Consider the following 27,590-nt stretch of genomic DNA (forward strand, 5'->3'; position numbering starts at 1 on the left):
TAGTTATGCATAATGTTGTGGAACACCTACGAAGCAAGTAGGTTCCTGTTATCACTTGCGTTATAGCAGCTATAAACACTCATTCCCTCACCAACCTCTTTTTTGAAGTTAATAAGACAAGAAAACACATCGTCACATTACTGAGTAATCACTGAAGACGGTAACAAAGCGCTGATACTGGAGACTCCTTCCATAAATGTTAAATAAACTTCTCCTTAAAGAATGCTTCACTACGTCAATTCCACCTTTTTGTTTAGTTATATTACTATGCTCAGATTACGTGGCATGTCTGCCAATCAAATCACAGATCTGTTACTATAGAAACGATAAAGTATTAGAATAAGCACATTAATATAAACCTCTGCTTTGCCTTTTTGTTGTCATTATAATTCAACAGTGCCATATCATAAAACATATTAACAGCTTATTGATTAAGTTTATTAAAATTAGCTATGTTTTAATGTCATTGTTTCATGGATAAACATGCTAATGTTACTAACAGTATCTCAAACTACTTTTTTGACTGGTGTGGTGATATTATTCTTCACCTTGATATTATTATTATTATTATTATTATTTTACAATTTTCCTATTTTTGTTCATACAAGCTACATTATTGTTCTCTAGTTCTCATTTATCTTAACAAACAGAACCAACATGGCTACTGGTAACAAGCAATTGCCTGTCTTCATCTCAAAACTGTAACTGCTAAGGAACTGCACATAAAGAGCTAACATCAGATCTTATAATAGTCTAGATCGTCTGGATTACTACACATTTAAGTATTAGTTTAGTGTGTGATTTTGAGACAGAGGAAGTGACTCATGATAGCCTAATTGGTCGATTTTATTCAGTCATTATTAGCAACATTAACAACTTGGACTTAGACTGTTTAAGCAACCAGTTAGCATGGCATTTGCATAATTCTAGGTTCATTTTGCTATTAGCAACATTATCATTTTTCCTGAAATGATCTTTTAACAAAGGAATTAATAGCATCACTAATATGTTTTGAGTCTGGTCTTTCTAAGTGAAATATTAAGGTCTAACAGGTACATCTAGCTAATGAGCCATTCATGTTGTGAATTCCACCAGCAGCTATTCAGAACATTCGGTCTGACTTCTCATCATGCTAAGCTAACTGACATTGAACAAATTAGCCATGGCATCTGTCACAACCAGCAAGAGGGAAACAGGCCGACAAATGAGTACAGACTTAAATCCCTGACGGCCTCCGCCCATCTGTCAAATCTTCATCACTCTTTTACCACCATATATTATTCTTTCCTTGCGTCTTCACTTTTTTTAAAAAGCAGAAGTGCTGTTTAAAAAAACACCTGTCCAAACAGCACGAGCCCGGCCTGTCAGCTCTCAGTGATTAAGAGGAGAAGGAGGAGGCATGAAGAACAAGACGCCACTCCAGCTATGGAACAGTAGTCTTTAAGATGCATTACAACTACAAGCATTTCAAGATTTAATATCTAATTCAGGCTGGTGAAGAATTTTGAACATAATCAGATACAGAACAGTGTGAAAGATGATGATGCAAAAATAAGATCCCAGTATAAGACTTTTTCAATACACACTATTGCACTTTTTATTTTTCACTTTTAGCTTTTTTCGTTTAGCTTTACTACAATTTATTTACTTTAAATTGGTCAGAATGTCTTTACATTAAGGTTAACTGACATTATGTAACACATTAGTTAACATGAACAAACCATGAACTTCAACATAAGCAACATTAACAACATGGCCAACACTTGTATTAATTAATGTTGTTTTTTTTTTTCTTCAAATAAAAACCAAACCAGGGCAAATGAACACCTGCATTAACATTTTATAGTAGTATAAATAGAAATCTAGCCCACAATCACCAACATGGAGAATTTTTGCTGTTGCTAACTGGCAAAATTCAGAACTGAAAAGTAGGTTGTAACATTTAGGCCTATAAACTATTTTTACTAATTTATATTTGTCTTATTTTTAGTCGACGCAGGCATATTTCATCATAAGACATTATGTTTTAAACAAACGTCAATTAATACAGGTGATTACTTTGTTACTTTCTTAACATTTAAATATTTATTAATGCTGAAGTTTGTGGTGTGTTAATGTTTACTAATGAAGTAAATAATTACAAGTTAGTAAATCTAAAAAGTAAACTTTATTGTAAATCAGTTTTTATGAAGCCCACTACCGTGTCCTATAGCTACTAATATACGTTGTTATAGTAATGCTGCGTAAATAGCAATAGCACTCTCGTATCACTCGCCCCCTGGTGGCATTAGCGACAAGTGGAATAGGAAAAAACACTAAATGAACTGCATTCATTAATAAAACAAAAAGCTTAAGACAGTAAATAATATGGTCTACACCAACAATGCTAATAGCAAATGTAGGCTATCACCTGTCCGAAGGGATTTAAGAATTCTTTTAAATGAGGATTAACTCACAAAGGGCTTTTTCTCTCATTAGGGGTGTGTGTGTGTGTGTGTGTGTGTGTGTGTGTGTGTGTGTGTGTGAATATGACTGGCTGAAATTACAGCTCTTATGGTTGTGTTTCACACATGGCTCTGGTCCCCAGGGTCATCTCCGCTTTAACACTACATTGTCACACCTGGAAATGAAAAATGGCACTTCAGCACCGTTTCAGGACACACACACACACACACACACACACACTGTTTGAAGAGAAGTAGTGCTTGGTGTTTTGTGCATTTTGGTCACGAAAAGAAAGTGTGTGATCATCTAGACATGTATATGAAGATGAATGATAAATGTTTGATAGCAACTGTAAAAGTATTTCATAGTTTTGATTTTTACTATTCTTAATTGTGGAAATTAGTGGAAAAACAGACGTTTCCTGAAGCCACTTCTGCGTCTTGACTGTGGGTCACTTCCATGGAGGTGACTTTTGACCCCAGTCTAAGGTCCGTAATGCTCTTGAACAAGTTTTCAAGAATGTCTCCTTTGATCTGTTCATTTTTCCTTGAATCCTGACAAGCCTTCAAGTCCTTGCTGCTGATAAACATCCCCACAGCATGACGCTGCCACTGCAGGTCTGAATTCAGCCAGGTGACAGGCAGTGCACCGTTTCCTCCAGATGTAACTCTCCCTTCTCCTCTGTTTTCTCCATTTGGATGGACTGAGCTGTAGAAAAGTCTTTGTGGTTTAAAACAGCAACAATGATGAGAACCGCATTGTTTTTCGGGACCTCAAAATCCTGAGGTCAGCAGACAAATCCTTTGGCCTGCTCAATGGGGTGGTGTGAGACAGATTTACTGTTATCACCCTGAAGTTGATTATTTGCCTATAACAGCATGTCCCGAAGTGCTTTATTCCTCTTATACCAAGGCAATTATGTCAAAGCTTAACCCCCCCCCTTTTTTTTTCCCAACTTAATCATATGTTGTATTATCCATTTATAATTACATCTAATGTTATGGAATGTCTGAAAAAGTTAGTTCCTGTTAAGACTTACATTATAGCAGTTATGAACAGTCTCACTTTCTCCTGAAGTTCATAAGACAAAAAACAATGCAGCTTGTTACTGAGAAAGCGACCTCCATCCTGTAGACTTTCCCACTGTGGAAAAAATGCAGCTTTACCTCTGACTGTTTACAAAGCACTGGCACTGGAGACTCCTTCCAAAAATATTAAACATCGCACAGAAAACTTAATCATATCAATGATTGTAAATTTTTCTTTGTTAAATAACAACACACAAAATAATCCATTTAGTATTAGTTTTAGACTATTTGAAGCGTCCACCATATGAGTCCCTGTGTAAAAGCCTTTACGACTGAAATGATAATGTATTGAACAAGCACATTAATATAAACCTGTGATTTGAATTACAGCCAGAACTACTGTCAGAGCTGCTGTTATAGAAATAAAAATAATCAGACCAAACAACAGATTCAGGAATTCAAAACAAAGAAATTGTAATAATAGTATAATATAATAATAATAATAATTTCTCAATCACTTTTATATATGCAAAATTATATGCAGTTCACTTTCATTTTAAGCAAGGATTCTTGGTAAAACATGACCTTTGAAACATTCTTTTCCTTTTACTCAGTGCTAAGAACTGGATGTTTTCCGAAAGTTTAAAAAAAAAAAAAAAAAACAACTACCAAAGGAAGTTTACGATTAGGCAATTTCTTTTACTACAGTTCATTTCTCATTAGGATAATTCATCCTTAATTTGACCTCTCTCTCTCACACACAACCAAAAACACACCTTTTTCAAGCTATATCTACCAACAAAGCTGCTGTTTGTTACACACTTGTACCAACACCACACACTACCATGTAATCCAAATAAAATCTGGTTAGTGTTGGTCATTTTTCACTGATTGACAGGGTAGAGGTTGGCTGAGAAATAAATAGACTACAGTCAGTAACTGTACAGGTACAAACCTATACCGTGACTTGATAAAATAGCCACAGAAGTGAATCTACGAGGTAGGTGTACCTTTATAAAGTGGCCAGTGAAGGTATTTTAAATGATTTTAAAGCCTCTTGGAAGGTCATTTTTCCTTTCCTCGATCCACAAATTGCTCTTCAGATGAAAAGATAATTCCAATATTTATAAAAATTTGGAAAAGAGGCTTTTTTTAAGACTACTGCGTTCAGTTTCCCATCTCAGTTTAAGTCTTCCTTGTTTTAATTTCTGTTAATAAAATCATTTTTCAGGCCCCATCTGCCTCTGATGAGCCGAACAGTCCGGATTGCATTACACACAATTACACACATCACACTTTAAACATATTAACATTGGACATGCACCATGACCACACGACTTTAATCTGCTATAGCAATAAAACGTCATCATTTTGGTTAGCAAAAGGTACGTGTCGTATTTCTGAAGGACAAAAAGGAAAATCGAGCATGGTGATGTGATCTAACACTTTAATAACGCTCACAAAACAAGATAGTTAACTTTGCTAAATATACAGTATATTTTCAGCACAGGACAAAGTCACTGGGATTCGTTTACCACTTTATATTTGACATATCTCATTCAAAGAAATGTATAAATCTGAAACAATAGAAATAATGACATAATCAGCATTATATCACAGCGTCTACATACTGCAATGTAGAAATACAACTAATAAATAAAAAAAAGAACTAATTGATTTAGTTCAATGAAGTACAATGCAGATTTGAGTACAATGCAAATTCAGAAAGAGATTTTTACAGTTTGGAAATGTCCTTAGTTGATACAGTGTGTGTAAAATAAAATAAAAAAATCACAGATTTGTGGAATGTTAGTTTGTAAATTAAGAAATAAGAAATTGTTAGTGTGTAGATTGATAGAAAACTGTTGAATGAAAAACTTGCTGATTGACAGGTTTGGCTTGTACAAAGTATTCACGTTATCAAGATTAGTACAGTTTATAAAAATAAATGCTGTGAATTGATGGACATTTCTTATAGTTTTGTAACACAACAGATCTCTATTTATAGATGTTATTATACATAGCTATGTAACATACAGCAAAATTAATTGTGGACATCATCTGTGTTACACAACATAAATAAAAAGTGATTTGTGGACATTAATGTTGTGTAACATTAAAGTGATTTTGTAGACATTATTAAAGTTCGGAGGTTAAATGAAATATTTATTTATATATTTATAAATATCGTTATATATATATATATTATTAATATAGACTTGCTTGCAAATTTGCTTTAAAAATATTGGTTTACAGACAGATTAGCTTGTAAATTAAAAGTCAGTGATGAATGATGTGTGAACATTTTTTACAAATATTGTCGATTACATGAAGTTGTAGATGTTTGGGGTTTTTACTGGTAGATTCTTACCAGCGAACATAAAAACGAACGTAAAACGTGATTGTGAGAGACTTTTTTTTTTTTTTTTTTTTTAACCACAGTGTGTAAACTTAAGTCCTCATTTTATAACCACAGTTTATACATGACAAATCAGAGATTGATGGACATAACACTAAAAAAATGCATCCTTAAAGGATGCCTTATGATATTATGGTTCTATCTATATTAAAGTCTATAAAAGTAAAATTCCAAAATTGATGGAACATTTTATAGTTTTGTAACAAAATCATCACTGTAATAGATATGCACATTATTGTAGTTGGAAAAATAAAAATCCCTCCTTTATAGACATTTTTCTTATAATTTGGAGTTGAAATGAAGTCACGCTTAATAAAATAAGTCGGCTTGTGATGAACACCTCGGTCTCATTGTTATTTGCTTCACCAAGAAGCTTTTAAAGCACTAGAAACACGCACTTTTCACAGCTGAAGCTCTCAGAAATCCAGCACTGAGTATGCAGATAGCAATCTCGTATTTATCATTTTAAATATTTTAATATCCACCACCCATAACTGCTGATTAGTTTGAGCATCTGAGAGCTCTATCAGCCATTTTAAATCTCTTTTAAAAACCCATTCTAATAAAGCTTGATAGTAGTTACTTTGTTAGATTGTTCATATGGCTAGGGTTAGCCTTGGTGGCTGCTGGACCATGTGCTTTACCCATAATGCACTGCTGGAGTATGATGGTATTAAATTCAAGAAATGGCTTCAAGTTGGTTCACAAATGTAAGATTTGTATGACTGTTTAATTAAATAGTTACGGTTCATTCATGTGGTGTTGGAATTACTTTTTAAAGTTGACCGCTTTTAAAAATAATCATGTATTTGTCTAACTTGTAGTTGGAAATTCAGAATGTTGACCTCGTCATCAAAAGTGTACTGCAGTTTAGATTTTCAGCTTGTACTATTTAGTTTTCTGACTAAACCAGCTGGTTTAGCAAGCTGCTTGCTTTCATAGCTGTCGACGTATCCATTCTGTCAGGACAATCTCAGAGTTCTCACCTCATCATTACCAGCATTTCTTTCACTATGTGAAAGTATTAACTTGTTCCCTGTAACACAAATGGAGGTCATATATCACGCTCTAACCACTAAATATGCGAATAGCTGGCAGGCTGCAATACTTATGTAAAGTGTCAAACCCAAATATGTTCGAGTGGATTCTAATAAGAATCAAACACTAGCATTTGGGACACAGCCAGTTATGTCACCTCCCACACTCCTTTTTTCATGAAAGTGTGAGGATCTACTCATACGTCCAGCTTAAATTGGCAAAATAAAGAATGCGTAAACGGGTAGCATGGTTCAGTTTCACACGCGCACACACGCACGCACGCACGCACACACCCCTTTATTTTTCCTAAACACATTTATTATTATAGCACATACATATTAAGAAACTGGCATTTACAAATGCAGAATGCTGAAATCTACTGCTGTAGATCTACACACACATACACACACTATACGAGAGAACAAAGGGATAAATGTGTGTATGCGTGTGTTGCTCTTTGCTGGTTGCAGTCTCGTAAACGGAGAGAGAGAGAGAGAGAGAGAGAGAGAGATGGTGTTGTGTAGATCACTGTATAACACACATGGAGCTGCGTGGAGCGTTGACTGTCCGAGCCACCGATTCCTGACTGTAGTTTACAATGTCGGCCTTCACCACCCTCTGTGCGCGCACACACACACACACACACACACACACACAAGAAAAGAGGACAGATGATATTAAGCCTAGATATTAAGCAAAGCTCTTATCTATAGTCTATTCACAGTAAGACAGACTTTTACATGACATCAAGCCTGACTTGGCTGTATGACTGTATTAAGTGTAACGGGGACTTGATGTACATTTGTTCATGTGTAGCTGAACTCTTACTTCAAGTTATAAATCCCAGTTGCACATTTCACGGTGTTGTAGCAGGGAATGAGAAGCTGATTAATTGCTTGATTACACAATATTCTATGTAATAATAATAGAATTAATTATAGAAATAGAAGTATTAATAGAATTCATTATGATGAATATAATTAATAATACATTTATATACACACAGTTAAACTGTTTTTTAAAATTATTTAATTTTTTACAAAAACTGCAGCTTTTATTAAAAAAAAAACTATATGAGTTACTGAGGTTATGGTTAGGGTTAGATTTAAGTGTAACATTGCATTAATATGTTGACACAAGTAATTATGTGAATGGAAGGTTCTCACAAGACAAGTGTGTGTATGTATAGGCTAGCTCACTTCAGTAAATTAGACACAAATAGCTGAAACAGTTAAGAGTTGCCTCATCTGCTCTCACTGGACTGGTCTTTTATCGCACTGAATTATGGGCCTTTGTTCTCACTGGTGAGTCAACGACCGAAGCAGCCTCGAAATTTTGGCTGGATTAAAAAAAATACTTGGAGGGATTTTTTAACTATGCCCTGTGCTGAAATTGAACTCAGGAATTATGTTAGATTTCTGACCTATGACTAGGAAAAAAAAAAACAAAAAGAAAATGCCCCAACACAGAATTCCTACTAGCAAAGTCTTCTTAACCCCAAGTTCAACATCAACATTGCTGTTGACTGTGTAAGCAGCCAAGAGCTGTTCTTTACCTTGAAATGAGTTATACCATATATACTAGTATTTGCTTTAGCTCGAACATACAGATATATTAGCTTGTTAAATCTTATACAGTTCGCATATTATACATCAGCTAGCTGAATGGTTTGTTGCTAACAAAAGACGAACACGGAGGCATCCATATTTTTTTCCCCCAAGCTTGTAGCTTGAATGCATATAGGTCGAACTTGACATAATTCCAAGTTCCTACTTCCAAGTTAAGTCAAACACAGCATTAAACTCAGGCAGTGAACAGTAACAGTCACGTGAATATACAAGAACGCACACCTCCACTTCATTCTGATTGGTTCCTGACCAAACCAATCACGGTCATTTCTGTCCTGAGAAAAGGTTTTAACCGTAACGCCTGTGTGTAATCTGAGTGTAGAGTGGTGGATGTGTGCCATCAAGTGCTGACTAAATAGATAAATAGAAATCCACACACACACACACACACAAACATACTGTTGTGTTATTGAACAGAGCAGATCTTGCTCTGATTGGTCCCGTGATTAACTGGTGCCTCATCTTGAGAATAATCCACCAGCTCGGCTCGAACGATCCGCTACATACACACACAGGCACGCACACACACAAGTGGAAGTGGAGAGAAAGGAAGGAAAAACAGGGATGAAAAAGAAAGTCATGAGAATTAGTTTGGACAACACAAAGATGTTTAAAGAATGCAAACACACACACACACACACACACATACACACACACATCCAGAATGATATAGATGTGTCTGCTCAAAGGTCATGACCCCATGTTGACCTCTCTAAGCCTGACAACTCTTAATGAGAGTTCAACACACACAGTGCACTCTGCTGAGCTGCTAGATAAACTTAATAAATCAGATTCCTCCCACTAACCCTGCAGAGTTCAACCTGCTCCACAAGCGCACACGCACACACACTCACCTGGGACTGTTCTATTTCTGCTTTATTCAGTTTTATTCCCAGAATCTCAGCTGCCACTCTCTGAAAACAGAGGAAAACCTGTAGCAAACACACACACACAGATCATAAGAACAGCAATATTTTTTTAGACACTGTATATGTACATCAGCGTTTAAGACAGGGTGTGTGTGTGTGAGACTGACCGAGTCTCCAGTCTTGGCTGATACGAACTGGCTGATGATGCCGTTCTCCTGGCAGAAACGCTGGTGTTTATCCAGTTTTACTGTCCTCATGTGCTCCAGATCAACTACACACACACACACACACACACACACACACAGGTTAGAAAAGCTGTTGCATTCAGGACCTGTTTCTTCTGCATCATGATTAGAAGAATGGGTGTGTGCCAGTCACAGTGAACAGTACATTAAATTCACCCTCCCCAAGCTAGATATGTGTGTGTGCGTGTGTGTGTAAGCTAAAGGACAACAAAGCTGTCAGAAATGCATGAAACCCTCATACCTGAAGGCTACAGCTACAGTTACACAGTATTATCCTATACAACACTGTATTCTGCAGCCCTGAGGATGGACACACACACACACACACACACACACTCGTGACCTCTCTCTGACCCTCCTAAGAGCACACCTGTACTGTGTGGGTGTGGTACCTATGTGTATTGCTAACTGTAAATTCCAAACTCAAAATCCTAATGTTAAACCCTAAATCCTAAAACTAAAGCCTAAACATAAATCCCTCTGGACCTCAAACTAAAACCATTTTAGAACATTTAAAGCAAAACTTTTGGCACTTCTAATTATAAATAATCTAATCTGATTATAATTCATTTATATAATTTATTTTTAATAAAATACAATTTAAGGAACATCATTAGTAAGAAATATTTAATACTATATTACTTGTGCTACTGATGACTAGGTTAAATGAAGACAGTTCCCAGTGCTATAGTGAAATGCTATATTTTACTATGTCTTCACACTCACTCTCACACACACACACACACACACACACACACACACATCAGGGTCACAGCCAGGTCGGCACACACAGAGGTCAGACAGGGGTCACCAAGCTGAAAGTAAAGATTCTCTTGTTCATCCTTTCGGTCTAAGTGACAGACACACCCAGTATCTGTTGCACCTCTGTGTGTGTGTGTGTGTGTGTGTGTGTGTGTGTGTGTGTGTGTGTGTGCGCGCGCACGCGCGCGTGCATGTGTGTGCGCGCATGTATGTACATACAGTAAGGTATAGCATTTCCCTATAGCTTTCTTCTGAGTTTCTATAAAAGCTTTTTATCTTCACCATCACTGTGTGTGCGTGTGTGTGTGTGTGTGTGTGTGTGTGTGTTATACCTATGGCAAATCTCACAGCCCAACAAATATAAAGCATTTACAGACACTCAGCTTGCCATGCAGTGACAAACCCATCAGCCACACAACTCAAGAATTACACACACACAGTCTATATGTCTATGCGTGTATAAACAGTTAAAAGTACAGATCTGTGTGTGTGCGTGTGTGATTAATGGTGGTGTGGAGCAGAGCAGGCTCTCTGTCTGCTACCAGCACTAAACACAACTAATCCTCTAGATCCATTAGATCCTCTTCCCTTCTACATACATATCAATCAACCTTACGCACACGCACATATACACGTGAAATCTATATAGCCGACTCACGCAAAGAATCTAATGTACGATTATCAAGTACACACTCAATTAATACAGCTAACTAATATGATTAATACAACAACAATGATGCTGTATTTAAATCATCTTAACCCTAAACCAAAGCACTGAACCCTAAACTCTTACTGATTATCCATAGCTATAAAACCACAACACTAATTTTAAACTCTAACTTAAACTTTAAATCCTAGTTTAAAACACAGCACGGTAAACTCTAAACCTTAACTCTAAAGCTTATCCAAGCATAAATCTTAGCTCTTAAAATCTTACTTCAGACCAGAACATAAATTCAGCTAATTTGAAATGAATACCCCACAGACACACACACACACACACCATTTTCTGATCTGAGATTACGTAAATCTCTATCGTTCTGTTGAATTCTGATTCTGTCGGAAGGTATTGATTAATTTTCTATGCAAGCAGCTATGACAGTAGTTCCGGCTACAAGGCAAATCACAGGATAAATATCAATGCGCTCACTCTAATACGTTATCGTTCCTGTAGTAACAGCTAATTCAGAGACTTGTCTGGTGGATCCAATCCACATAAACGTCTTAAAAACTGTAAAAACCATGCTGTTATTTAAAAGTTTTCTGTGACATTTCTGTAACATTTTTGGAAGGAGTCTCCAGTGTCAGCACTTTGTAACAGTCAGAGGTAAATTTCCATCAAGCTTTCCACTGAGTCTTCAGGACAGAGGACTTCGCATTTTGTGGAAAAAAAAGAGAGGATGGTAAGGAAATGACTGTTTATAGCTAACAAAACATAACTAATAACAAGGACTAACTTGTTTCATGGATGCTCCACATCATTAAACATAACTATTAATGGATAAAAAAAATTTGACATTCATTAATCATTAGGAAATTACACTGGTCACACTGCACTACCGCATCGTTGATTATGTTCCTGTAGCAGCACAACCCCAAGTGTTTAATTCTTACTTAACCCATCTGAAAGCACTCTAAATATTTGTCTTGCAATCCTTTTGAGGACCTTCCATTGACATTATTAAGGCAGCTAATGAATGCTATGCTACACCTAAATATACCCCAACCCTTAACTTCAGTAACTAAATTGAAACCTTTTTTTTGTATCTTAAATAAAAGCTTCTATTTTTTGTCAAAAAGCACTGTTCCTCGTGGAGAACAGCCAAATGTCCCCACAAAGTCCAATCTGTCAGATATTTCTATGCTTGTGGGGACATTTGATTCCCACATTTGGTTCCCCCCCGCGCGCGCACACACACACACACACACACACACACACACACACACACACACACCCTCCATATGAGAGATTTTGCATGTGAAATGAAAAGCCGCAGAATATGTTGGCAGTTATGGTGAAACGTACTCCTGACATGGCTCATTCATTATCGATAACAAACACACTAATGCGTTTCGCTGGAGAAATATTTTCATAAAATCTATTGTTACCAAAAATAGGGACTGCAAATCTGCACTCGGGTTATTGTACATATAGATTTCCTGCAGCAGGAGGACGGGGTGTTTATCTGCTCTGGACCTGACCGTCACAGAGAGACTATGGTTAACACACACACGCACACACACTGTGTCATGACGGTCCAAGAAAAAAAAAGTCCAAAAATATTTCTTACCAAGAAGAAGACAGTATTTTGAGTAGAGTGTGTATTAAATATGTAAGAATTAAAACACTTGGGAGAGTGCTGTTATAGGAAAATAATCAATACTGGGGTGGAGTGATCCATTACCACCATGAAGTTGATTAATTTCCTATAATAACACCTCCAAAACTCTTTAATTCTTCTTATACAGTAAGTATAAAACATCACCATATCAATGATTATACATGTTTTTGTGGAGCACCTGCCATACAAGTCCCTGTGTAAGATGAAATCATGTATTATACCAAACACATTTAATAGAAACCGGCACAGTCTGAGCCGCTGTGAAATAAATTAATCAACCAATCAGAATGGAGAAATCAACAGGTCTGTGGTAGTTATGATTACTGAATTATATACGATTACTGAAGTCCTTCAACCACTAAATACTTAAAACTGCCTCACTTGTAAGTGACTTTGGATAAAAGTGTGAACAAATGTAAATGTGTAAAAGTGGTGTTTTCCATCCACTTCCTGTTTCATACGCCTTATCTTTGCTTGCACTTTGCTGTGTGGCAATAACGAACTTGAGTTAAGATCTTGCACACTGATTCTTGATGGTAACAGATCAGTGCATTCCTACCACTGACTATCACTGACAATCCAGGACCTTTTTTTATCAAGGTAAAAGATATGATGTCACGAAAGGTCATTAGTGTTAAGAGTTAAAGCTAGCGTGATCGAAGCTCAACTCCTTAAGGCTTTGTGTACATTACGGCACTGATGATCATTTTTCTCCTCTAATCTAATCTAGACCAGCGTGTCCTGTCTCCAGTACTCACACACGCACAATACTAATCCTGTGTGTGTGTGTTATTAATGTCGTGATCGGGGGTTATCAGCATGTCGAGATCTTGTACTGCAGATCTGCCTCCTCTCGTGTGTGTGTGTGTGTTTTGTGTGTGTTACTAATGTAGTGTTTTGGGGTTATCAGTGCGTGTGGATCTCTTGCCGGAGGTCTGGATCTGCTCAGGCAGTGTCAGCGTGCCCATGTAGCAGGAAGGACCAGCAAACACTAAATAAACTGTTTACATGTGAGCGCGAAAGATAATGTGACGAATCATCAGCAGTGTCTAAGCTGAGTGAGTGTGTGTGAGCGTGTGTGAGAAAGTGAGAGACGGATCCGTGACGGATTATGAGGAGAAAAGAATGATGGCTACGCCTCGTCCCTCTCACCGGGAAATGTTTACTTTAATGACCGCCATTGTGGCGTCTCTCTCTCTCTCTCTCTCTCTCTCACACACTCACACACACACACACACACACACACACACTCACAGAAAAAATTCTACTTAATCTAACACATCCGTATTAGCTGACCTTGTGCTGTGCCTCAGGGTTCCATTAATGGCTTGGACCAGTGTGTTACAATAAGCTCTTTGAAACTGCAATACTCAAAATTACTATTCAGGTTAGTGGAACAATAAAAATATACATTTTTATTAAAACATATGTTTGTGTGAACTCGTTTGTGTAATTTGAAGCTGGAAGCAGTGTTCCAAATATCACCTTAAACTATTTACTATACAAGTGTTTACACATCAGATTTTGTTGCATATACTGGAAAAATCCCAACATGTACACTGCAGAAAAACACCATTCCTGATTCAATAACGCAATTCTGCAAGGGCAGAAGCAACATATATTCAGAAATAGATTTTTAAAATTTTTTATACAGAGTAACACAATGTCACAGTGCGTGTGACTTGGGCGTAAGGGTCCTTATTTTGGAAAAATCTGAAGACGACTGTTGTAAAAACCATGATTAAGATTAAGCAAGAAGCACAATGTGAAAATGTAGCACTAGCGCATGCCAAGGTTCAACCGACATGCCGAAAAAGCCATAGGGAACTTGAATGCACGTAAACGACCATGTATGAAAATGCTCATTAATTTATGAACCTCCAGCACACTGCAGAACACACAGAGCGAGAGCTGAGTGCACTGAGAGCGCTCTTTGTGGCAGTGTCAGGCTGGAACATTTAAACGGAGCAAATAAACTTCACATAACACCGTTAACAGCCACCGACACTGTTTAACCCAAACACACACTCACACACACATACACAGACAGGGAGAAAAGGGTCGAGTTATGGGGGTCCAAGCTCATGTCGAGGGCTAAGGGGCTTTTATAAAACTCTGAGGACTTCATAACGCAAGAGAGCCGAGTGTGAAGGGGAGGGGAAGTGTGTGTCTGGTCCTTAGCGCCAGCTAGCAGCCGTTAAATAACCAGGTCGTTCCATTAGAGCGAGAATGCATAAGGGGGGATGGACCTCGCGCTGCTCTTAAGTGGCTCCGTGGAGTTATAAACACGGCAGCTAACAGAGCCATCAGCACACATCAGCGCCCATTTAGGCTGATAAAGCACAGACACTGTCTGCAGACTGAAGTACAACACATGCACATACACACAGTCTCTTTCACACACCTAAAATACTAGCACACTGCTGTTAGGTTCATGATGCTGTGGCTCAAACACTGTATCTACAGTTTCAGAGCACAAATGCATTCTAGGACACTGAAGGGCTCTAGCTCCATTTAAAGTCCTATTGCTTTGAGTTAGTTACTGAGATTCAAGCCCTGGCAGTGTCAAACCAACACTATATTCAGTGCACAGTGACACTGTGGAAGTTTGCCATTTTGTTGCCATAATGCATAGTGGATAATTCCCCATGTATACTTGAATTTTACTATGTAGTAATGTAGAAGATCTAGATAATTAACACAAAAAAGACACTCTTCAGTATGTTTGAACATGAGTGGTTTGTTCAGTTTCTGTAAGTACATCTGCTAATGCTTCTGGACACACCATCAGTGATGTACCTGAAGTCCTTGATTATTTTGGGCCTTTCAAAATCATATACCATCTTCCAGGAGACCGAGCTGAGGCTGAGCACAACTTGTTTTGGGACTCAGACATGACACTTATGGTGGTAGTTCATCATGGTAATATGGCTAGCGAACTTCAGTTCTACCAATAACTACTGGTCTCTCACAGAGCTCAGAATTCCTGCAGATTGCACTGGGGGTCATTGTTGCTTGCCAGCTCTGCTGACGTTGACAGTGCTCTTGGTGGGGCAGGACTGATTGGCATGCCCAATTCCTGGGCTGATAGCTTCTGAGACGACCTTCAGGAACTGATCATTCTGCCATCAGTAGCATCCTTCTCCTAGTAACTTTGAACAGCAACTTGCTGCAATATGCTCCAAGGTTCCATCCAAGGTTGGCCCAACTGCCCCAAGTGTGAAAGTTTGATAGGCTTGGAAGTATATTACATCACTGGATGAGGAACTTGATCTGGCAGGGTTTGGCTTTCTACAACTCACCTTCCTTTCAAGTGCCCTGTCCAATCTTGTCTGGGTGGCCTGTTGCTTCACTGTCACCATCTCGCAGGAGATCTCTTACGCATCTCTTACCTCTTCTATTACCTTCTTCTGTATTAAGCAGGCACTTCTCTTTTCCTCTTTCCCCAGGTCAACAATTCTATCTGCAGAACAGCTTCCTCTGTTCTCCACTTCCTCCCAGCCTCAACTCTGGATTTGACCACTTTTGACTCCTTATACTGCACTGTCTATCTGTTTCTTGCCACCTTAAACTCCTCATCCAAAGAGCTTAGTGGTAGCTGCAATTTGTTATGTCCATAGAGTGTGATGCTGCTTTGGCACCTGTGCAAGCCCATTCATCTCTATACGTGGTTACTGACGTTTCTCTCCATGGCTTGACTGTCAAGATTGGCACCTCGTATGATAGGAGTGGTCACAGAATTCTGGGAAGGCTACCATGCTGGTACAGGCATACTTTAACTCTCTCTAGTAGACCAAACATCTGTCAAACATCTGGCCTCAACTGTGTCCATCAGCTTCTCGAGCATCCGCAGGACACACCTACAGCCTAGAACTGACTACGTGGTGATTGTTCATCTATGAAGGCCTTGATAAGTGGTTGGCAGAAGTGGCCTGTATGGTGGCCAATTGGTTTCACAGCACTGTGTATATATATAATGATAAGGTATACATGGCTCTAATATGGAGACCTACTGATAAACCTAATGCACAAAATGCATTATGGGTAATATGTGTCCCTCAGCTACTAGTCTTCTAGTACTGTTAAAAGTGGTTCAATGAGTTTTACCATTTGAGATAAACCCTTAAAATGGATGAAGATTTTAAATGGTCAATAACTAGCCATGAACTCAATATGAAATTCAGGAGAACTTGGTTTGAAGAACTGGATAGGATTGAGAGTTAAATTTAGAGTTAAAGTCAGGACGTGCTCAGTTTGTTCAGGAAGTCGTTGGCTTGTGTAAGCATGTGGAAAATTTTGGCACGCTGATGCTAATCGTTCTGGACATTGACTGCCTCTTTACTGAATTATTAAACGTCTATTAAACGACTTCACAAGAAATATGAAAAAATGCCGCTTCATAAATGACATGAGCACAGCTCATAAAGCGGGTTGGAGTGGTGTTAGGACAGCTGCCCAATCCCATAGAGTGTGTGTGTGTGTGTGTGTGAGAGAGAGAGAGAGAGAGAGAGACAGAGAGAGGCATAAGCACATAGAAACACGTAAATGCAGTTTCTCCTTCCTTCTGTCACACCATTTGGCCATTGAGTGCTGCAGGAGAGTGAGCTGAGACAGGCAGCAGACTGTTTATTGCGTGTGTGTGTGTCCAAGATTCAGCAACACAGAATAAATTAAGCTAGAGTAGTAGTGCTCTCATTTCTCATCATACAAACACAGAGGCCCAAAAGCTGGCCACTATGATAGAGTTCATTCATTAATTACGCTTTACAGTGTGAACCACATTATTCACAAATATCTTTAGTTTTTAAAATGGTAACTTTTTATGTTGATAACTAAAACTCCGAAAACTGAAAATCTGTTTTACTCTTCATATGTTTTGGAAGCCAAAGTCAACTGATGCACTCCCATTCCACTTAAAGCGTGTTTATTTTCCTGATCAACTGCGACTAAAAATTAAAAGACTTTCAAGCCTGAGGTTGAAGCTAATGCTAATGAAAACTAAAATTCTGCAAACCTTGCAGGAAGCATACCCATTACAGGGAGCACAGTCCTAAGAGATGGCAGAGCCCTAAGAGGGGGCACAGCCCTATGAAGGAGACACAGTCCACTCCTTACATGGAGCACAGCCCACCCCTTAGAAGAAAGTACAGCCCTAAGAGTGAGCACAGCCCTAAGAAGGGGGCATCATGCACCCCTTACAGGGAGCACAGCCCTAACAGAGAGCATAGCCTTAATAGGGAGCACAGCCTTAACAGGGGGCAAGGGGCACACAAGCCTAAGAGGGGGCACAGCCAGTCCCTTATAGGGAATGCAGCCTTAAGAGGGGGCACAGCCCACCCCTTACCCTTAGTGGTTACTGAGCTCGCGAATGCTGTAGAGGTTGTATACTCACAGTGTGTGGGTGACCAAGACAGAATACTCTTTGTAGGCCTTAGTCCAGGTCACTTCTGTGTGTTAAATTACTGGAGTACTCCAGCGATTTGTATGTGTGTGTGAGCACACTGGGACTACAGGTTTCCTGATGGTCAGAAGTGTTCTGTCAACAGCTCATGCATCACAGGATCATCTTTCCATTCCAAGACGGCACAGCAGACACACACACACAAATATGTCGTACATACATGTACATACCTACACACAATCAAACCGATACGTTAACACATGCAAAAAACAAAAACACCTGCAATGAAGCCAACAATGCAACTCAAACATCTCTATTCAAATAATCTCCGTGGCAATGTTGTGTGTGTGTGTGCGTGTGTGTGTGTGCGTGTGTGTGTGTGTAGGGGCCCAGGTTATGGCTGTAAGACTTTATGGGCTCCAAGGACTTATGAAAGCCAACAAAAACCCCAGTGCTGAAGAGACTGCAGTGGACCACACACACACACACACACACACACACACACACACACAAACCTCAGAAAGACATCATCAGGTGTCAGTGCTTCTGTAACTATATCTTTGTTTCAGAACCAAGTGGCCATTAATATAACCTTAGACAGAAACTTGCGTTTCAAATATAAATTAATTTAAAATACGTACTTTCTTATTCTCACTTTCTTTATCTGTCTATTTTTGTCTTTTTATTTCTCTCACTGTATTTCTCTTTGCTTTATTTCTTACTTCCTTATTTGTTTTCTTCTTGTCTGTCTCACTATCTCTTTCTCACTCTTCTTCCATTTCTTTGGTTGGTTGTCTGTTTCTCTCACTGTCTCTCTTTATTTCTGTCCTTCTTCTTTTACTTTTTTTTCTATATTTCTCTCTTACTTACTCTTTTCTCTCTCCCCATTTTTCCATCCATGCATACACCAACTGAATCTCTTTCTTTCCGACGATATGATGCATAGTATATACGCATATAGACACAATACAAAACAATACAGTTAAACAAATTACGATAATATATTCTTTAATGCAGTATGATTCAGATCGGCACCAATACAATTCGATTCGGGTCCAATCCTATAAGATCCAGTTAAGTTAAATGTAACATATACTGACATTTCCTAGGTTTGACTGTACCAGTGAAACATTTCTTCGCTGTCTTTATTTTGTTGGAGAATTATCACTACACTAATTCTCTCCACAAATTATTGTTTTTTTTATACAGCCCAGAGAATGCATGTTTTAAAGTTCTAAAATGCTGCTGACTTGATATTGTGTATCTTGGTTCCAGTGTAGCTATCATGTGTCTTTAGCCGCAGGCTCTCCTTTGGTTGATTAAAATTAAATTTTTAAATTACGTTTTGAATATACCTGAAGTACTTCCAAAGTTTTGACAGAATACATAATACTTAATACGCAATACTTTCTCTCACGCACATGATCCGGGGAGTGTATGTTGGTTGACATATGCATCGATTTTTGACGCATACCAGATCTAGGCTTGTAAAACGATGCAGCCATATTGGAAACTATGCAACTTTTGCATTTTTAAATTAGTCTCCTATACAAAATCAGACAGAAGACACACCAATAAATGGTTAAACAGCTTTAAAAAACAATGTTTAAGTACACACTGCAACCAAATGGCTACTTTCAAGCCACTTTACTATAAAGGGCGCAACCCTTGCGAGAGTAGGGCACAGTCATGAACAAAACACAGCCATAGAAAAATGATTTGTGACACAGGTGTTTTGAAATGGGTCAATGTGTGGTCGGTTATGGCAAGAGAGAGAGAGAGTGTGTGTGTGTGTGTGTGTGTGTGATAGGTGTAATGGCCCGTGTCGTACCACACAAGTCGATCTCCACGGCACCCATGTGCACCAATATTTACCTTAACGGACCAGCCAGGACACACACACACACACACACACACACACACACACACACACACACACACACACGGAATTTACACTGTCAGATGTGCTGTCATAGTCAAATGACTCAGACACTGAGCTGTGATTGGCTGCTCTAAAGTGCACACACGCCCATTTTATTCTGTAAGTACAGTCACATTCAAGCGGACATAAGAAAGCACAGCTAGACAGGAATATAGAAGATAGACAGAGAGACAGAGAGACAGACAGACAGAGGCAGAGAGATAAATAATAAAATGAGAGAAAGACAGATAGTTATAGTCAGAGAAAGAAAGAGAGACAGAAAGAGAGATGGAGTCCAGGAAAAATAACCAGAGCTTTCTATGCACAGAGAGAGGCATTCAATATGGACTGGCCAACACACACACACACAATGACACACACACTCACACCCCTATTCGTTTGGCCCGACACTGACAGAGATATACAATGATCCGTGTTTCCCATAGAGTGTTTTAGAGTCGAGAGTCAGTGCGTGTGTGTGCGTGTGTGTGACAGAGAGCAATGAGGAAAGGTTAAGAGAACTGAACCCATTAAAGTCACCAAAACAAGAGTGAGAGAGAGAGAGGGAGCAGGCATGCCTGGGAATGCCAGCAACCAGTGTGTGTGGTGTGAGTGTGTGTGCGTGTGCGTGCAGAGAGCCGGATGACTTACTGCTCCTCATAGACACATAAATGAAGAAGATTATAAAATGCTGACAGCTAAGGCAAGCATATATACATCTTTTTTTGCTCTCTCTCTCTCCCTCTCTCTCGCACCCACACACAATCTCTCTCTCTCCCTCCCTCTCTCTCGCACCCACACACAATCCCAGCCATTTTACACAAGAATATTGTATTACACACTATTATATTGTATTATAATACACACAGTTATATTATAAATTGTTTTTACATAGTTACAATGTAATATATTATAACGCAGGGGTGGAAATCTCCAGGGACTTCGAGTCGATTTAATTTTGGTGCAGAGAGCTACAGTGTGGGTAGAAACTTAATTTTTTTTATGCATCTTGATGCATTTTGCTTGTTTATTTCTTTAGCTGTCATCATGTCATTTTTGAGTGTTCATTCATTCATTCAACTTCAGTAAGCGCTTTATCCTGGTCAGGGTGAGATTATCCCGGGAACACTAGGGGTAAAGAGGGGATATACGCCGGACAGACGCCAGTGCGCGCACACACACACACATTCTCACCGAGGAACATTTAGGGGGACCCTGGAGTTGTGTGTGTCCTAAAAGTGCCATTACACTTACTAATTAGTTAATCAGGCTAAACATGGGAGATGTTTGTGTCTGTCTCAGTGTGTCTAAGAAAAATCAAATATGAAATCTAACAAGAAAATCTATTTCGGTATCAGCCAATTTGTCTATCTATTTATTACCTGTGTAATTACAGCTAAAGCTGCTCTTATAGAGAATTACTCAACACCAGTCAGATTGTTATATAATGCCCTGTAATGTATTAATGCCCTTGTTCTCACACATAACCTTTTCCATAGTAACAACTCATTCACAGGGACTAAAATGGTAGACAATCAGCATCATCTAAGGCTAATTATATATACATTTTAAAAAATGTGTTAATTAATAAAAGGAAAAAAGTCTAATCATTGATGGAAAGGTCTTCAGGACAGAGGATTGTGTGCTTTCTGGTTTCTCGGTAACACGACAAGCTGCATGTTGGTAATTTCACGAGACAGAAAAAAGAGAGGTTGGAGAGGGAATGACTGTTTATAGATTCTATAACATAAATGATAACAGGAACTACACAATATTTAAACGTAAATTTACATTAAAAATGAAAAATTGTAATCACTGGCAAATTCCTGTGTGTGTGTGTGAGGACAATTTCCTGGTCCTCAGGGGAAAAAATGTTTTTATGATGAAAAAAGCCAAAATACTTCCTATTAGTTAGGTTGGGATGAGGTCACTGGAACAGTAAAACCAGTGTGTGTGTGTGTGTGTGTGTGTGTGTGTGTGTGTGTGTGTGTGTGTGTGTACTCACTCTTGTTGCCCACCAGTGCAATAACAGGTTGTGTGTCTGACTCCTCATTTGCTTTTTTCACTGCACCATACCAGTCTTCCAGATTCTCAAAACTCTGAGAGTTCGTGATGTCATACACCAGTAAGACACCCTGTACACACACACACACACACACACACACACACACACACACACACCCCACGGTCAATAATAACACACCTTCCTTTATTTAGTGCGTACAATATATATCACTCGCTGTTAGCCATATGCTCCAGCCATGGTTTATTAATATTCATAATAACTTTATGAATTACTGCTAGATGCAATAATATGACAAATACATCACCCTGCACACAGAAGCTGTATTCATTCCTTCCAAATATTAATACAGTCAATAAAAATCTGAATGCTGTTTCAATTTAAAGGCAATAGAGCTTTGGCAATGATGTCATCCACTCTGTCCAACACACACACACACACACACACAATAATGTACACCATGCTTTACAACCCTTTTTTACCCTGTGTCATAACTGCGTGTGTGTGTGTGTGTGTGTGTGTGTGCGTACGTACATGAGCGCCATATATATATTTATCCAGCATGTTTCCTCCAATCGTTTGTCCTCCAATGTCCCACACCTGCAGAGTCACATTCAGGTTCCCTATAAGAGAACATGAAAACAATACACACAGTGTTACACACATCTTTCTACCTGTCAGTTCCTGGAAGGAAACGTGACTTCTCATTCTTCAAAGCAAACATATTGAAATAGTATCAAAAGCTAACATACTAAATCATATTGTATTGAATCAATGGCTGCTTTAAATTTGGTAAATCAGAATCTCGATCATGTATCTAGTGTATCAGTAGACACGTGCACGCACACACACATATATATACAGTACTGTGCAAAAGTCTTAGGCACCCTATTTTTTTAGTACAAATTTGTTACTGGTTTTTATTTTATGACTTCTACATTATTGATTCAGTACAAAAACGTTTTAGATTTCCAAACATTAGTTTTCCAGCACAAAATTAAATGTTACAGAAAAATGTTTGTAAAGAAAGCAGCAGATTACATAAGAGACACTTTATAGACAAAAAAAAAAAAACCATAATGAAGGCTGCTGGGTTTCGCTGCAAAAATAAGAAGCAAGTGTGACAGTCAAAGTTTCCAGAAGAACTGTGGCTGCTTCTGCACGATGCTCAGTAACACTTCCAGCTCATTTCCTTATAAAAACTGCACTAATTCTACCTGAGACTACTATTTTTTTTAAAGCGAAGGATCATCACACCAAATATTGACTTTGTTTCATTTATTACTGTTTTCTGCTCTTTATAGTTTTTTTTTAATGTAGAAACATTTAGTTTCATTATTTTTGAAGGCATCTTTGCTCTATAGCATTTCTTTGCATGCACCTAAGACTTTTGCACAGTACTGTGTATGTATGCGTGTGTGTCTGTGTGTATATGTGTGTGTGTATATATATATATATATATATATATATATATATATATATGTATATATATATATATATATATATATATATATATATATATATATATATATATATATACATATATATATATGGGAAGGTAAGGGAAGGTGTGTTTTATATATACAAAAATATGCCTAAAATCTGTACAGCAGAGAATTCTGAAACAAATGTGTCATTATAAAATGAAAGTTGTCTTTTAAAAATAACCACTTTAAAAAAAAGCACTGGTATTACTGGTATTTTTGTGTTATTGTGAAAATGAATAATATGAAATAATATTTTGAGTTCAGTATTATTTATTTATTGACTCATTTATATATTTATTGCTGCATTTAGTAATTTTATTTTTTATATCATGGGCATATTTACTTATTTCATTTTGACTAAAACAGCATTCTATAGGCGTAAGGCTCTAAAACTACATCTGCTATGAAGGATAGATATACATAGCCAATGTGTGCATTAGTATTTTTGTGAATTTTCACATACCAAGCGCATTTAAGTTTCTGTTTTGAAGGATCTGTATAACACAAAAAGTCAGTATGTGGAAAAATAATCCAGGTTGATGGACAGTTATATAGGCTAAACACAGCACGGCATATGATTATAGCTATATAGTTTTTACTGCTGGATATCTAAGCAGTTAAAGTGTGTGAGTGCGGTGTGGAGTCAGCAGGCTACGGGTAGAGGAAGGAGCCTCAGCCGTTCGAAATACTTCTACAGCCAAATGACCATGGACAACCTTCTCCAGCTCAAACCACAAACATCAAACTAACGGGAATTCAACAGTAAAAACAACCAGCTTTCCAAAATCAAATCAACTGGAGCTCTAGAAACAAACCAGTTACATTTCTACAGTAAGATAACCTTACGTTTTAGAATTAAACCAAATGAAACTGTAGAGTTCTACCTAATAGAAATATAAGCTAAAGCCACTCAGAGTTTCAGGAAGATGGCTAAAAACAAAAAGAAAATACAGTACAACCAGAAACAGGCCAAAATAAATATATACAATTTAACCAGCTAGAATTCCAATGTTAAACCAAAAAACTTAACAACAATTTAATTATTCAGCTTCATAATTCTTTGATCGCCTTGCTGACCAAGTTAAATAAAATAATAAGTATTGATATGGTGAGGAGACATTTATTTAGAAAGAATCTCCAGAGATAAAGCTGTAATTATATGTTTCTGACATGTGAAGGTCTTCAGGACAGAGGACATCACCAACATGACAAACGTTCTTTTTATACATTATTCGTTTCAAGACAGAGGAAAAAGAAAGGCTGGTGAGGGTATGACACTTTATAGCTTCTATAATGTAAGTAATAACAGGAACTAACCTGTTTCACAGACAGTAAAAACTATAAATGGATAAAAGTATACAATGTGTTGTTCTATAATACATAACAGTTTGTTTGTGTTGCCAAAATGCTGCAGTACAAGAGTAATAAAACACTTCAGGATGTGCTGTTATTGGAAAAGAATTAAGGAAGTGGTAACAGTAACTCAGTGTGTTATTTTATTCCTTACATACACCTGATTGAAACACCAGATAGATACACGTACCTCAAAGCACACTGGTGCTGAAACTGAAACTAAGCAGGATACCACAATTAAACCAATTAGAGTTCTCTTTTTGTTTTATTCATTTATTTTACAAATCAATATTTAAAAATATCCCTCTGATTATAAAGACGAATTTTGTATTTTGAAAGGTTACTAGGAGTCGCACTCAATTATGCTATTTTAGTCTTTTCTCTATCCTGACATGCCACACTAGTGTAAAGTGGACAAATTTCCCCGTCCATCTACCTCGGCTAAACAAACTCACGTTTTGTCTCAAATCACTAACACTAACCAGTTTTTCTATTACAGTTAGTGTTTGAATTTTAAAAACGTCTCATGTTGCCTTCAAACCTACCAAATGGTGTGTTTGGATTTTCTAGATTAGTAAATACTTTTGTATCTTCAGTCTGTTTAACGTCGCTGTGCATGAAATCACTGAACATTTTGCAATTTGACTTAGAAAACAGACAGACAGGGATGTTTCGGCATTGACATTCCAACTATAGCAGATGTGACTTTTTAATCCTCCAGATGTACAAGTATAGTATAAACCAGGCTCCTCTGCTTTGTGTCAGGCTGTATCACACCTCCCTGGCGTGGATTATTTTCCTATATCAACACACCCATCATGTTTTAAAGCCTTATGTATCTTTCATGTGTATCTTTTATTGGTTGTCATAGTGGAAAGAAATGAAAAGCTGTGTCAAGAAATGATCACCCTTCCTACTAGAACGGTAACCGAGTGCAAGTAATATTTGTTTGGTTTTTAGTTACTTAGGATACATATGTTACTGACCTAGTAAAATGTTCAAATGTTACAGTAGTCCTAAATTGTAAATCTGGAATTTGAAAAAATGTAGAGTGGTCATGGATTGGGATCGCAGAAAATTCATAATGGCCATTCGGGGTTGTTTGCCCAAAAGATTTGGGAACACCTGATCTAAAACTAGTTCCAAAATCAAGTAACTGTTTTTGTTGGAGTCAAACAAATTTGAGTTCCAGTTAGAGTCAACCTTCTTCATATTAATGACTGAAACTGATCAAATTCCAGAATCAAAACAACTAAAATGTCTATTGTAAAGCAAACCGTAGATCCAGAAACAAGCTTTAGAATCACATAAACTACAATTATATCAAGTTCCACAATTAACCTAGAGTTCTAAAATCAGAAATTAATTATACAAATTAAAATTCAAAGTAAATTCAAGAACTTCTGAACTCCACAGCCCACATTAAGCTGTCCATTTCTAAATAATTTACTCAGTATGGAATGAGTACTGTCAAATATTTAATTGTGAAATACTGTCCCAAGCCAGACGAAATGTCTGGTGGTCTTATAGAATAAACGTATTTTTACACTGTACACTCTTAAACCGGCTCTTCTCTCTGTGTGTCTCTGTATTTGTCTTTGTGCTTGCTGGTCTCTGCCAAAGCCACTATTGGAGAAAAATAAATGTGGTGGTAAGAAAAATGCAGCAATTTAATTAAAACGTATGAAGGACAGAATGAAAGCAGAAACTGAATGGATGTGTGTTGTTTATAGATGACTAAGAGGCGTAGAAATAGATGAGAAAAGGACAGATTGTCTAACATTTCTTTCGCCTCTCTATTTCTTTCTCTCCTACTCCACACTACACTTCATCACATATGGTCACACTGAGAACTTCACACTATAACTCAATAGACACAGAGAGAGAGAGAGAGAGAGAGAGAGAGAGTGAATAATCAACGATGGGGTGGTGTGATAGCACTGTGCTATAAAACTGTATCAATAATAAAAGAGAAACAGCAAGAGACAAGTGTAAAGAGTGTGTGTTTATACTGAGTGCCGTTCCACTGAGTGTAAACAAAGATGCTGATTGGTCAGCTGCTGTAAGGCACATTATGACATCATTATCAACAACATTCCATCGCTTTCTTTCAATGTTTCAAAATAGATATTTTCTTAAAAAACAACAAATAAGACACACACAAGGTTTGTGATTGTAATACTATTCAAAACGTACAATTTTAGCAAAAATGAAATGGCGTAACGGAGAGTACCATCTCACGGCTCACTTCCTCTAGACTACACATCACACACACACGTCCGCCCACCGTAACACACCATGAAGTGTGTTCATCTCACTGCTTTTGACTGGTTCATACAGAAACACAAACGCTCCATAATAACCCCACACATACACAACTCAAGACTTTACGGTGAGCGAATTCCATCTGCTGAAAAAGAGAACACACACAGACACACACGGCTGAGTTATGGTGCACGGGAGCGTGAAAACAAAAACAAAAAGTCCTCGCCGCTCTCTTCGGCCTGCATGGGAACGGCTCGGAAAATAAATGCAGTGTGTTCAGCACGTCGGAGACATTTCTCTGCACCACTGTCATGAAAAATACACACTCTCTGTCTAGATCAATTTATGAATTCAGGCATTCAGA

At 37.8% G+C, this 27,590-nt stretch overlaps 1 protein-coding gene across 2 annotated transcripts in view; it reads right to left on the bottom strand.

Annotated features, from left to right (window-relative positions):
- Positions 1-7,226: 7,226 nt before the first annotated feature.
- Positions 7,227-27,590, bottom strand: part of rab28 (RAB28, member RAS oncogene family) — a 30,808-nt gene continuing 10,444 nt past the window's right edge. The window contains exons 3-8 of one of the 2 annotated variants that reach the window (XM_026916170.3): positions 22,656-22,744; positions 22,104-22,233; positions 9,595-9,698; positions 9,413-9,490; positions 8,958-9,057; positions 7,227-7,548 (exon numbers count right to left, since the gene is read on the bottom strand). In XM_026916170.3, the coding sequence (XP_026771971.1) occupies positions 8,965-9,057; positions 9,413-9,490; positions 9,595-9,698; positions 22,104-22,233; positions 22,656-22,744 (494 nt within the window). In that variant the 3' untranslated portion in view covers positions 7,227-7,548; positions 8,958-8,964. The remainder of the gene's footprint in view (positions 7,549-8,957; positions 9,058-9,412; positions 9,491-9,594; positions 9,699-22,103; positions 22,234-22,655; positions 22,745-27,590) is intronic. The other variant, XM_026916169.3, reaches the window with a different exon arrangement.

The sequence above is a fragment of the Pangasianodon hypophthalmus genome, chromosome 13 (assembly GCF_027358585.1).
Source record: "Pangasianodon hypophthalmus isolate fPanHyp1 chromosome 13, fPanHyp1.pri, whole genome shotgun sequence".
Classification (NCBI taxonomy): Eukaryota; Metazoa; Chordata; class Actinopteri; order Siluriformes; family Pangasiidae; genus Pangasianodon; species Pangasianodon hypophthalmus.